This window comes from Cavia porcellus, unplaced genomic scaffold (assembly GCF_034190915.1).
Source record: "Cavia porcellus strain 051 isolate PalLab524CR breed Dunkin Hartley unplaced genomic scaffold, mCavPor4.1 scaffold_32, whole genome shotgun sequence".
Taxonomy (NCBI): domain Eukaryota; kingdom Metazoa; phylum Chordata; class Mammalia; order Rodentia; family Caviidae; genus Cavia; species Cavia porcellus.
Genome location: NW_026947515.1, coordinates 35646936 through 35659509, shown reverse-complemented (window position 1 = coordinate 35659509; position 12574 = coordinate 35646936). Strand labels below are relative to the sequence as shown.

The window sequence follows — 12574 nt, the reverse complement described above, 5'->3', positions numbered from 1 at the left end:
AAGTAGATAGTAGAGAAGATCAAAATAAGAAATGGGTTCTTTGAGAAGTTCAATATAAGTAATAAACCTTTACCCAGGCTAAGTGACAGAGAGAGGGATAGGGAAGAGGGAGGAAGGCAGAGACAGATTAAATTATTAATTACAAATGAAAGACTACTAATTGGTAATAAATTACTAATATCAGAAATGAAAAAGACATCACTGTACATCTCTGTTACATTTAAGGAATAATAAAGGAGGACCAGGAATATAGCTCAGTGGCAAAACTCGTGCCTGGCAGTCGCAAGATTACGAGTTCAATCCCTGGTACACCCCTTCCCCCAAAAAAGGAAAATCATGGAGCTCAGTGCCCACAGATTTGATAACCTCGATGGAAATGGACTGATTTACTTTGAGAAATACAATGTACTGAAACTTGCACAGCAAGAATGCACAGTCTGAACAGGCCTGTGTGTGTTAAAGAAAGTTGGTAATAACCTTCCAAAAGTCAAAGCCCAATACCCAGTTTGGTTCACTGATGAATTGTACTAAATATTTATGGGGAAAATTATGTCAGTTTTCCACCATCTCTTTCAGAAGACAGAGCCTACTTCCTAACTCATTCTTTGAGGTCAGCTTGACACTGTGTTCAGAGTAATCAAGAACATTACCAACAAACTACACACCTGTTTCGTGAACATAGATGTAGAAATCCTTAACAAAAAATTTGTAGATGCAACCAGCAATATATTAAAATAGATACACATTGCAGCCCAGGTACTCTTAGCATAGGTGTGTAGCACAGCATTATACTGAAGATGAAAAGTGTTGCATTCATGTCAGTAGATGCAGAGAAAGCATTGCCCATAATTTATCACCTGCTCCTGAAAAAAACTCAGGAAACAAAGAATAGAATGGCACTTTCTTGACTTTCTTGTCTTGTCAAGAAAGTCTACAGAAAGTTTATCATCTTCCTTAATGAGAAATTTGAAGCTTTCCTAATGAGAAGTCCTTACTCACTTCCAACTTTCTACATAGTAGTAGCAAATGCAATAAGAAATGGAAATGAAAGGTATACAAATTAGAAAGGAAGAATAAAATTGTCTTTGTGTACAGATTACATTTTTTCTATGTAGAAAATCTAGACAAATTGACAAACTCCTGTGGCTAATTAAGGATAGCCAAGGTCATTGTACAAGAGTCAGTTGCTTTTTTATATACCAGTAATGAACAAATGGAATTTGAGACTAAAAATGTAATTAGCATTTACATTAACATTGAATTGGAAGAAAACCTAGCTAACCTTGAATGTGGCAATGGATTTTCAGATTCAAAATCAGAAGCATAATCCATGGAATAAATGATAAGATGGATCTCATTTAAATTTTTTTGCTGTGTGGAAGAGTGAAGAGAATGCTAAGAACAGACAGGGAGAAATTGCAGTTCTTAGGTACAATGTACTAAGATGTACAAGATCTATATGAGGAAGACCATAAAACATGAGGAAAGGGATCAAAGAAGAGCCAAATAAATGGAGATGTGTTCTGTTACTGGAATAAATACTCTGTGTAGTCAAGATAACAGCTCTTTACAGCTTAGTCTGCAGATTCAGTGCAGTCTCTTCCCTTCCCCAAATCCAGCAAGTTATTTTGTAGATGTTGAAAGACTGTTAGCAAATGAAATGACTGATAACATATGAAAATAGGTTAAATACTACAAAAGACCTAGAATGTACAACTCATAATTGAAGAACAAAGTCTGAGGACGGCTACTACCTGAATTTTAGACTTTATATTATAAAGTCACAGTAATCAAGAGAGTGTGATATTTGTGAAGGAAGGACAAATGGATCAATAGAAAGAATAGATAACCCAGAAATAGACCCATATAAGATTTTTAAGGAGCAAAAGGAGTGTTTGGAGAAAGATAATCTTTTCAACAAACAGTGCTGGAATAACAAGATAGAGACCTTAATACCCTTCACTAAAATGAATTTTAAGGATCAACTGTGGATCATAGCCTTAACAGTAAAACTAGAAACTTACAGGTTTCCTAGAAAATACCATGGAACAAAACCTAGTTGACATTGGCTATGGCAGTGAATGTTCAGATACAAGTCAAAGGTGTAATCCATGAAAGAAATGATAAACTGTTTCATTAAATTAAAAAACAGTTCTGCTCTGTGAGAGGCTGTGTACCACGAGAACATATTTGAAAAAGACACAATAAAGAAATCTTACTCAAAAATATAAAAAAACTCTTAAAATATAACAATAGAAAAATGAGCAGCCTGATTAAAAAACAGGCAAAAGACCTGAATAGACACTGAGAAGATACACAAATTACAAGTAAACATATGAAAATAGGTTAAATATTTACATATCCTTAGATAGTTGCAAATTAAAACAAGGAGATTCCACTGCCCACTTACTAGAATGGCCAAGACCCTAAATGCCAGTACCATCCAGTAACCCAAAGATGTGGGCAGCAGAAACTATTTGTTGCTGGAGGCAATGCAGAGTGATTCTTTCTTTTTTTCTTTCTTTCTCTCTTTCCTTCCTTTTTTCCTTCTTTTCTTCCTTCCTTTCTGGAGGGAGGCAGGCCTTGGACCTGGTAGTGATCCCTTGGCCTCAGTCTTCCAAGTGCTGGGCTCATAGGCATGCAGCACTGTGCCTGGCTGCAGCCATTTTGGAAGGCAATTAGTGGTTTATTACAGAACTAAAAGTACTCTTGCCATTAGATTTAGCCCTTGAGATCTTTGAGATTTATCCAAATGACTTGAAAATCTATGTCTTCGCAAAAATCTGCACACACCTCTTCATAGTAGCTTCATAATTGTCACAGCTTGAAAGTAATTAAGATGGCCTTTGGTTAGTAAACGGATAAATTGGTTATGTCTAGACAGTGGAATGTTACTCTGCTAAAAAGAAATGAGCCATAACCATGATTAAAGAGAAATTTTAAATGTATATTTAAAGTTAAAGGGATAGTAAAGAGGTTGTATAAACTGTATAATTTGAACTATGTGAAATTCTGGAAAAGGCAGAATTATGGGGGCAATAAAAAGACCAGTGATTTCTAGGAGTAGGAAGAAGCGGGAGGAAGGAGTAGGCCAAACACAAGGATGTTTAGGGCAGGAAACTATTTACATGGTACTGCAGTGGTAAATGTGTGTCGCTCAGCATCTGTCAAACCCATGGAATGTGCAGTGCCAAGAGTAAGCATCACCTGGTGTGGGGTGTACCCAGCTCGTGGGGGCATGAGGCAGTGGTGTAGGAGTGCAAGTTCAAGTCCCACCTCAGCATCTCAGTAAGGCTGCCTGGAGCACGGCTGAGTGGTGGAAGGTCCCTGGGCTCAATCCTGGGTACTAGGGAGGGAAAAAAGGGAGAGCGACAACCTTAGTCTGTAAACTGCGGACGGCAGGTGATAATAATGAGCCAGTGTAGGTTTGCTGATTGTAAGAAACACTACTGTGGTGAAAGATGTCTAGAGAAGGGAGGATTGTGGGAATAGGGTATTTGGGAAATCTCTGTATTTTTATTCAGATTTTGCTGTGAATCTAACAGTGCTTAAAGAAGAAATCTGAGCATGTTGGCACACACCTGTAATCTCATCACTCAGAAGGCTGAGGCAGGAGGATTGCAGTGAGTTTAAAGCCAGCCTGAATTACATAGAGAGACCCTGTTTCAAAATAAATAAATAAATAAATAAATAAATAAATAAATAAATAGGTTTAAGCAGTGCTGTGTTAGACAGTATAGTCTATGGAATGCTTATAGTCAAATAGACTATTTTTTTTGTAAAGTAGAATTTCCAGAGTGAGACATATGTATGTGGAAATTTGATGTATGACAAAGATAGCATTAAAATGGGGAAACACTTGAGGCATTGCTGTCTTGCCTCAGGGAGAATGTCTTGTGTGGAAGAGGATTTGTATTCATACCTATCAACATAATGTATGATATGTTTGATACTATGCTATTCCTTTTAATGAGTGAAATAGTTTTATGTAAAAACAATGTGGGGGGTAGAGTTAATTACATGAGAATAATATGCTATGAGAACATTAAGGTTTAAAAAACACTCAAATTCCTAGTAATTGTTACCGAGAGGAAGGTAGTATATTTGTGATGTTCTATTTGTATTTTCAATTAATTACTTTAACTTCTTAAACTTTGATTTTAGGTTTGACTTGCACTGAATGTGGTGGCACATGTCTGTAATCCCAGTACTCAGGATGCTGAGGCAGGAGGATTGCCAAGAGCTGAAGGTCAGCCTGCCTGACCTATACAGTGAGATCCTGTCTCAGTGAAACAAAAACAAAAAACCCGAAACATCCACAAACAACAACTGGAACAGAAATAGCTGGAGACTAGAAAATAGTTTGGAAGAGTTCTTTTCCATTATTTCTTCTGTGTGTGTGTGTGTTATTTGTTGTGGGGGTTTTTGTGTCTTCTGTTCAGTGAAAATAAGGAGATACAGCCCAAGTTCCTATACAGTGTGGGTAGCCAAAAGGAATATTCAGTTACAGTGTCTAGAAGTGGGATTTATAGTTTTTTCTTAGACATTGGATCGTAAACAAACAACAAAAACTATCATGTGGAATAAGAAGATTGGTTACTTTTCTCCTGTTACTGGGACAAAATGCCTAACACCCAAAATGAAGGAAGGAAGGGTTCATTGGACTCACTGTAGAGGTTTCAGTCCATCATCAGCTGGCTCCAAGGCAGGATGGCAGGGCACTGGGGCAACACTTCAAGGCACAGCAGAGCAAAAGGGGGAACAAGCCTCTTCTCCCTTACAGTGTATGTAGCCTCCTCCGCGTGGGTGTAGTACTCACAAAATCTCCCTGCCTCCTTTGCCCGGGGTGAGGATGTTTACAGAGCAGGAAGCCTGGCTCCTGCTGAATCTCTCAGTGTAACTTCTCAAGTTGACACAGTGTATCAACCATAATAGGAAGTTTTACAGATGTTTTTGCTACTAAACTATGACATGAGCCTTATAGAGTGTAGGTATAGAATGCATATACAGAAGTAGGTTTTTAAAACTTCATTGCTAGGTTGTGTTTTAATTATCTAAGTCAACATTCACAAATATGAAGTATAATGTTTCAGATTGCAGAGTAGTATGCAATGTATTGTTTGTGTGATATTCTAATATTCTGATAGTGGTATTTTGATTTATACAGTCATAATTTGTTTAAATGACTTAATTTTAGTCATTGGGAAATAGTGCATATAATGCTTTTGCAAGTATTGGGAGTTTGGTATGTTTTGAACAATAATTTAACGTTTGGATGTCAAGAAATGGGTTTTCTCAGAGTCCATTGACAGCTGTGGGCAAGCCTGGTAATACTGGCACAGAGCATTGACCCTAATACACCCTGTTAATGATGAGGTAACTTTGAAATAAAGTTTTTGAAAAATAAAATATCAACTCTGTTAAAATGGTGTCACTTTGTATAGAAAACCTTTCTAGGATCTTGTCGAGGTCCGGGCAGTTTATTTTTGTAATTCCATGCAAAAGTCATTGGAATTCCAATAAATTCATTCCAGCCCCACTTCCAGTGCAGCGCATAGCAAGAATAAAGACGCTGAGGTGTGTTTGTAGTTAGAGGAGCCACGGAGGTCCGAAGTCAGCTAGTGTGATGGCTGGTCGGAGCAGCGGCCTCAGCCCAGGGCCAGACCCAGGCTCTATTAATTCCTGAGGAAGGGAGTGGCCTGCGGAGAAGGGACAGTGAGAGTGGTGGGAAGTGTGTGCCTGCCGTGAGTGGGACGCATAGGAGGCCTGAAGTCACCTCTGCAGTATGCACAGGAAGACATGCAGAAGGAGTCATCTGCATGACACAGCGAGGCAGTATCTCTGTTTTGAGGTTGGTGCATCAGCTCTGATGTGTGATTTTTTTGTGCTCTGAGAAGTCATAGCCTCTTACCTCAAGGCTGACAGCGTGGCTCTACTCAGCCTAACTCACACGTATTATTTGGGAGTGGTGGGTGGGGCTTCATCCACCTGTCACATTGCTTCAGAGGCTACGTATCAGCATCTCTGGTAGATCCATTTGCATTGATTAAGGCCAATTGAGGGGGATGAGGACAAAACTTGGCCAGCTGTGCATATATCAATACACGGAAGAAGGGCCAGCTAAAATGGAGATAATTGCTCTTCTATCAAGGAGAGTTGTCCAGGTGGTTTCCGCAGCTTTCTATGTTAATATTTTGCAATCTGATTTCATTAGATCATTACACTGATAAAGTGAAGCCTCGTTAATGCAAAGCCCTTTGCTTTCTTTCAGAGGATCTGAAGAGGCAAAATGCAGTGCTACAAGCTGCGCAGGATGATTTGGGACACCTTCGGACACAGCTGTGGGAAGCGCAAGCAGAGATGGAGAATATCAAGGCTATTGCCACAGTCTCGGAGAACACCAAACAAGAAGCCATAGACGAAGTGAAGAGGCAGTGGAGGGAAGAGGTTGCATCACTTCAGGCTGTTATGAAAGGTAAAGACAAACATTAGTTCTGTGACTCTCTAAGATAACAGGTTCTGCTAGTTGAGAACATTTTTAGATAATCGTAAAGTATATCCTGAGTTTATAGCTGGTCCTGGTGGCACATGTCTGTAATCCTGGCTACACAGGAGGCTGAGGCAGGAGGATAGTAAGCTTGAGGCCAGTGTGGGAAACTTAGTGACAGTTTGTCTAAAAGTTAAAAGGGCTAGCGTTGTAGCTCAGTGGTGGAAAGTTAGCCTAATATACCCTGTATTCTTTTGAGTTCATTTGTGGCTTTATGCACTGTTATCTTCAAGATGTGCCAATGGAAAAAGGGAAGTCAATAATATTGTAAAAACATGTTATCTGTATCTTAAACTGATGGAATAATGTAGCTAACAGTGACGATGTCAGAGAGAGTGCATTTACTAAGGACTGCAGAGCAACATGTGGTGGTGTATGCCTGTGATTCTAGCATTTGGAAAGCTGAGGCAGGAGGCTTGATGCAAGTTCAAGGCCAGCCTGGGCTACACAGTGAATTTAAGGCCAGGCTGGACTACATGGTGAGACCCTGTCTCAAATACACACACACACACACACACACACACACACACACACACACACACACAGAGTGAATTTAAAGCCAGGCTGGACTACACGGTGAGACCCTGTCTCAACACACACACACACACACACACACACACACACACACACACACACACACACACACACAGAGTGAATTTAAGGCCAGCCTGGGTTACGATAGGCCGATGGGCTGCGACCTTTGGTTTGAAGGAAGTGCAGTCCTTGAGTTTTGACCTCCTTTTGGTACCACAGCTTAATTATTTTCCACATAGTTGAGAAGATGGTGACAAAGTGAAGTAGGCTGCCCTCTCAATCTTTGGTATTCTAGAATATTACAAATATTCAAGCAAAAATTTACTAGAAATCTGTGTTTCCTAGAAATCTCTATCACGTGTGTGGTCACCTGTCCCTACAAGAAGCTGGAAAATGAATTTAAAATTGTTATGGTGCTATAGATTAAACCTAGAGTTGTACACACGCTAGACAAGCACTCTACCACTGAGCACACTACCAGCCTGAAAATGTTTTTAAATTGGACATATTTAAAAAAGTAATTAACTTTATTTTATTAGTACATGTTCACAATTCGCAGTTGTAAACTATCTCGGGAGAGTGGTTACATGTGTATACAATACAGCTTGTTTTTTTTAATCCTCTTTTTGTTTTCTCCTCATCCCTCCCTCTTCCTCCTTCATTCCCTATCCTGTTTTTCATTCTTAGTGATACTGCTAATCGTAGCTCAGATTGTGACACAGTTTACATCAGTTGAGGTTACTAAGCTCCTGTACATGGCACATCCTTGTTTTACTTCCTTCCTCCTCACCCCTTACCCTGTTCCTTTGGATCCTGCCCTAATGCAAGAGGTCCAACCGCTTGTCCCCTTCTATTCACCCTTCATTATTCTCTTGGTTCTTTGCCTCACTCATGTGAGAGATACCACACTGTATTTAAGCCTGCATGTCTGGTTTGTTTCACTTAGCGTCTTATTTTCCATAACTTCTAGGCCTTTTGGCTAAGATGAAGTGTAGTGACATCGTATTTCCCAGGTACATCCATTCTCGGGCTTTATAAGCATTGTTGTAGTATGATGTCTCAGGCTCTTGAGGAGGACATCTAGCTGGAGGATGCATCTCAGGGTTACATGGGATTTTAATTTCAGTTCTTTGAGAAGTCTTCATATTAAGTTCCATAATGGTTGTACTAGTTTACATTTCCACCAACAACCACAGCCTTGCCAGTACTTGTTATTATTTGATTTCTTAATGGTTATCATTCTTTTTGGAGTAAATAGAGTTTTAATGTTGTTTTAATTTGTATTTCTCTGATGACCGGAAATGCTGAACATTTTTTTCATGTATTTTTTGACCATCTGTATTTTTTCATCTGTGAAGTGACTGTTCATTTGTCTTGCCCATTTCTCTTCTTTTCTTTTTTTTTTGGTACTGAGGATTGAACTCATGAGCTTGCGCTTGCCAGGCAGACGCTTATGCCACTGAGCTGAATCCCTAGCCCTCTTGCCCATTTCTTGACTTGGTTGTTAATTTAGGTGGTTTAATTTCTTTGAGTTCATCATATATGCTAGATATTAGGCATCTGTCTGGGGAGTATTGGGCAAAATTTTTTTCATTCTGTAGATTGTGTCTTCACCCTATTAATTGATTCTTTGGTGTACAGAAACTTTGTAGTCTGATTATAACTCCATTTGTTGATTCCTTCTCTTATTTAGCAATTGAGATTCTGTTTGGAAAATTTCCTATACCTGTGTGTCTTCAAGTATTTTACCCATTTTATTTTCCGGCGTGTTTAATGTTTCTGTTTTAATGTTTAACTCTTTGATCCATTTTGATTTCAATTTAGTATGTGTTGAGAGAGAGAGAGAGATAAGGGTACAGTTTAAATCTTCTGCAAACATAATCAGTTTTCCCAGCACCACTTGTTGAATAGGCTATCTTTTCTCCAACATAGAGCTTTTGACCCTTTTGTCAAAGATGAAATAGCAGAATGTGTCTGAGGAAGTTTCTGTATCCTGAGTTCTATTCCATTGATTCACATGCAGTATCTGTTTTTATCACTGTTGCTTTGTAGTGTAGCTTTAAGTCAGATATTGGTATATAGGCTCCTGCTTTGCCCTTGTTGCCCAGAATTGCTTTTGCTATTCTGAGGCTCTTCTGGATTCATATGAATTTGAGGATTGTTGTCTATATATCTGTAAAGTATGTTACTGGTATTTGGTTTTGAATTGCATTATATCTGTGTATCAGTTTAGGTTGTGTGGCCATTTTGATAGTGTTTGTTCTGCGGTTCTGGAGCAGGAGCTAACTTTCCCTTTACTAATATCCTCTTTAACCTTCTTTTTTATAATTGTACTATGGCTTTATTTGTAGAGGTCTTTTACTTTTGTGGTTAGGTTAATTCCTAGGTACAGTAAGTTTTCAACTTACAAATGAGTTCATTCCGAGAGAATGTTTTTGTCAGTTTTGTTCCTAAATGCAACAGTCTTACACACCTTTGATGCAAATATATAATGTATACTGTCAAAACCAAATGAGGGGTCATTTGGATATATGAAAGTTCACAACTCAAATGTTTATAAATCAGGGAATTATGATACTTTGTCTTTTTTGAAGCTACTGTGAATGGTATTGTTTTTACAGTTTCTTTCTCATCCAGTTCATTATTGGTATACACAGTTGCTCATGGCTTTTCATATTGATCTTACATCCTGCTACAGTGCTGAAGTTGGTAATTCAAGAGTTTGGGTCTTCTATATAGAATATCATGTCATCTGCAAATAATGATAATTTGAATTCTTCCTTTCCTTTGTATGTATGTTTCCCTCCTTTTTTCCTTTCTTCCTTCCTTCCTTCCTTCCTTCCTTGGTCTGTCTGTCTCTTGTTTACCTTCTCTGGTTAATGTTTCAAATACTATGTTGAATAGAGGAGATAGTGGACATCCTTGTTTTGTTCCTGATTTTAGGGGAAATGCTTGTAGTTTCTCCCTATTTAGTATGTTGCTCATTATTGGCTTGTCATAAATGTTTTTTATCATATTCATGTATGATTCTTCTATATCTTTTCTTCAGGATTTTTATCACTAAGAGATGTTGAATTCTGTTGAAAGCCTTTTCTGTATCTATTGATATGCTCATATGTTTTTTTTGATTTTATGATTTGTAACCTTGCTCTTATTTATGTGATGTATTACAATTATTGACATATATTTTGAACTGTCCTGGCATCTCTGGGATGAAGCTTACTTGATCATGATATGTGATCTTTGTGATAACGTGCTGCACTTTATTTGCTAATATCTTGTTGTGGATTTTTGCATCCATCTTCATTAAAAAGAGATTAGCCGGAGACTTGAAAAAGGTGGCGGATAGATAACAGCAAGCTACAGAGGCTCCCAGAGATAGTCAACTTAGATTCCAAAAATAATACAGCGTGAGGAGTTCTGAACAGAGGGAGATAGACCCTCCCGACCCAGGAACAAACTAAGCTGAGAGAAACCAATTAAAAATACAGTTCTGGTGCGACGATTGAAATAGCTATAGTCTTGGTGCTGCTGTTTGAACTCACTGCTTGAACACCCCACCGCTGCTGCACTTGAATTGGTGCAGCCAGGATAGCCTGCCAGTTTCAACTCACTGGAGACACATTCGCACTAAGGATGGGAATCTGTGAACTGAACTGAGAGCCCAGCTGGCGGGGAACCCTGCATCAACCTGCGGGTGAGTAACGGGAATGGAAACCCTTCCATAGACGAATAGGCTCCAACAGAAGACACTCTGGGACCAGGCAAACTGGCCAGAACAAGGGGCTGCAGTGACTTCAGTCAGCTACTCCCTTCTCAAGCAGGATTGGTGGGGAGCACTTAACCTAGGTCACGCCCCAGAATGAGACCCAGTAGGCTAGCCCAAACCAAGTCCCTACGCCTGGCAGTGTACCCTAATGCAGTGAAGCCCTCAGCAGGTTGGCTGACCCGGAGGGGTGAGCCCAGCATAGGCTGCCCCAGTCTGTATCTCCTAGTACACTGCAGTGGGGAGGAGCACCTAGTTAGCGTGCATACACTTACAGACAAGCTGTAACCAACAAAGAGAGAAGCTGGGCATCCTATATACACCTGTATGGAAGGAACAAAAAATATGATAAGAGGAGGCAACAAGAAAGGGTCCTCAGTCCCCAATCCTGAGAACACTGATGCAGGAAAGGTAAATGCTAAGGAGAATGAGGACACCAAACATGCAATATCAGGCGTGGCACCAATAGACATAAAGCGGTATCTCTGAAACCTCATAGATGAGTTCAAAAGTGAAGTATTTAACCAAGTAAAGCAAGGTATAAATAGAATAATTAAAGAAATGCTAAGCACATCCCAAGAAAAACAGATGGAAGAAGGGAAGAACACAAAAAAAGGGGAAAATTGTTTGATAAAGAAAATAGAGAAAACATAGAATACATGAAGCAGGTTCAAAGAGATTACCAGGAAATTAAAAACTCCATTGAAAACTAGCAGAACTGCTTGAAAGAAACTAAGGATAGATTATCTGAACTAGAGAACAGGTTTGCAATGTGGGGTCATGAAAGGAAAAATTTCTTAAAAATAACAAGGAAACACGCAGTAACAATACAAAGGCTAGAAGACGACAAGAGGATCCATAACTTAAGAATAAAGAATGTGAATGAAGAAGCAGGTGTACAAACAAAGGAACTACAAAGGCTATTCACAGAAATAATTAAGGAAAACTTCCCAAACATAGGAAAATGAAATGATATTCAGATGTATGGGGTATACAGAACTCCAGCCACCTACAACCAAAACAGAGCTACCCCTAGGCATATAATAATCAAGATCCCAGAAATCCAGATAAGAACAGAATATTAAAAGCTGTCAGAGACAAGAAACAGATTACCTATAAGGGAAAGCCCATCAGAATTACGGCAGACTTCTCAGCACAAACCATCAAATCAAGAAGAAAGTGGAGTGAAGTATTCCAAGCCCTGAAAGAAAATAACCTCCAGTTAAGATTGATGTCCCTGGAAAAATGTCCCTGGAAATTAATGGAGAAACAAGATGCTTCTAAGATAAAGAGGAACTGGGGGAATTCGCGACCACCAATCCAACCCTACAGAGAATACTGCAGGACATCCTAAAGAGAGAGAAAAGTACCAGGATTTTAAGAACAGTGGCAGAGAGGCCCCAATGAATGGATCAGAAAGCAAACTGAAGAAGACAAATAGACAACTAATGATGGCAAAAGAGCACAACAGAAATGAGGCAGAGAAGATTGGATATAATTTCTAATATAGACGGCCTAGTTACACTAAATTAAGGAAAAAAATAGAAAATGGCGGGCAGAGTGGCTCAAGTGGTACGATCCACTGAGATGCTCTTTATAGGGAATATAATTAACCTGAAGAAAGGTATATGGACCAAAATCAAATATGAGAAAACAGAACTCGATGTGATAGGGAACCAGAGAGTGATAGGGGCAACTGGACCAGTATTCATGGATAGGTTGGAAAG

At 39.1% G+C, this 12574-nt stretch overlaps 1 protein-coding gene and 1 non-coding gene across 4 annotated transcripts in view; both read left to right on the top strand.

Annotated features, from left to right (window-relative positions):
* Positions 1–12574, top strand: part of Rabep1 (rabaptin, RAB GTPase binding effector protein 1) — a 140667-nt gene that overhangs the window by 58678 nt on the left and 69415 nt on the right. For 2 of the 3 annotated variants that reach the window (XM_063242162.1, XM_063242161.1), the window contains exon 3: positions 6272–6475. In XM_063242162.1, the coding sequence (XP_063098232.1) occupies positions 6272–6475 (204 nt within the window). Of the gene's footprint in view, positions 1–4164; positions 4250–6271; positions 6476–12574 lie in introns of all 3 variants that reach the window. The other variant, XM_063242163.1, reaches the window with a different exon arrangement.
* On the top strand, positions 8041–8229 carry LOC111755747 (U2 spliceosomal RNA). The gene has a single exon (XR_002790310.1). It is a non-coding gene; the product is annotated as a U2 spliceosomal RNA (small nuclear RNA).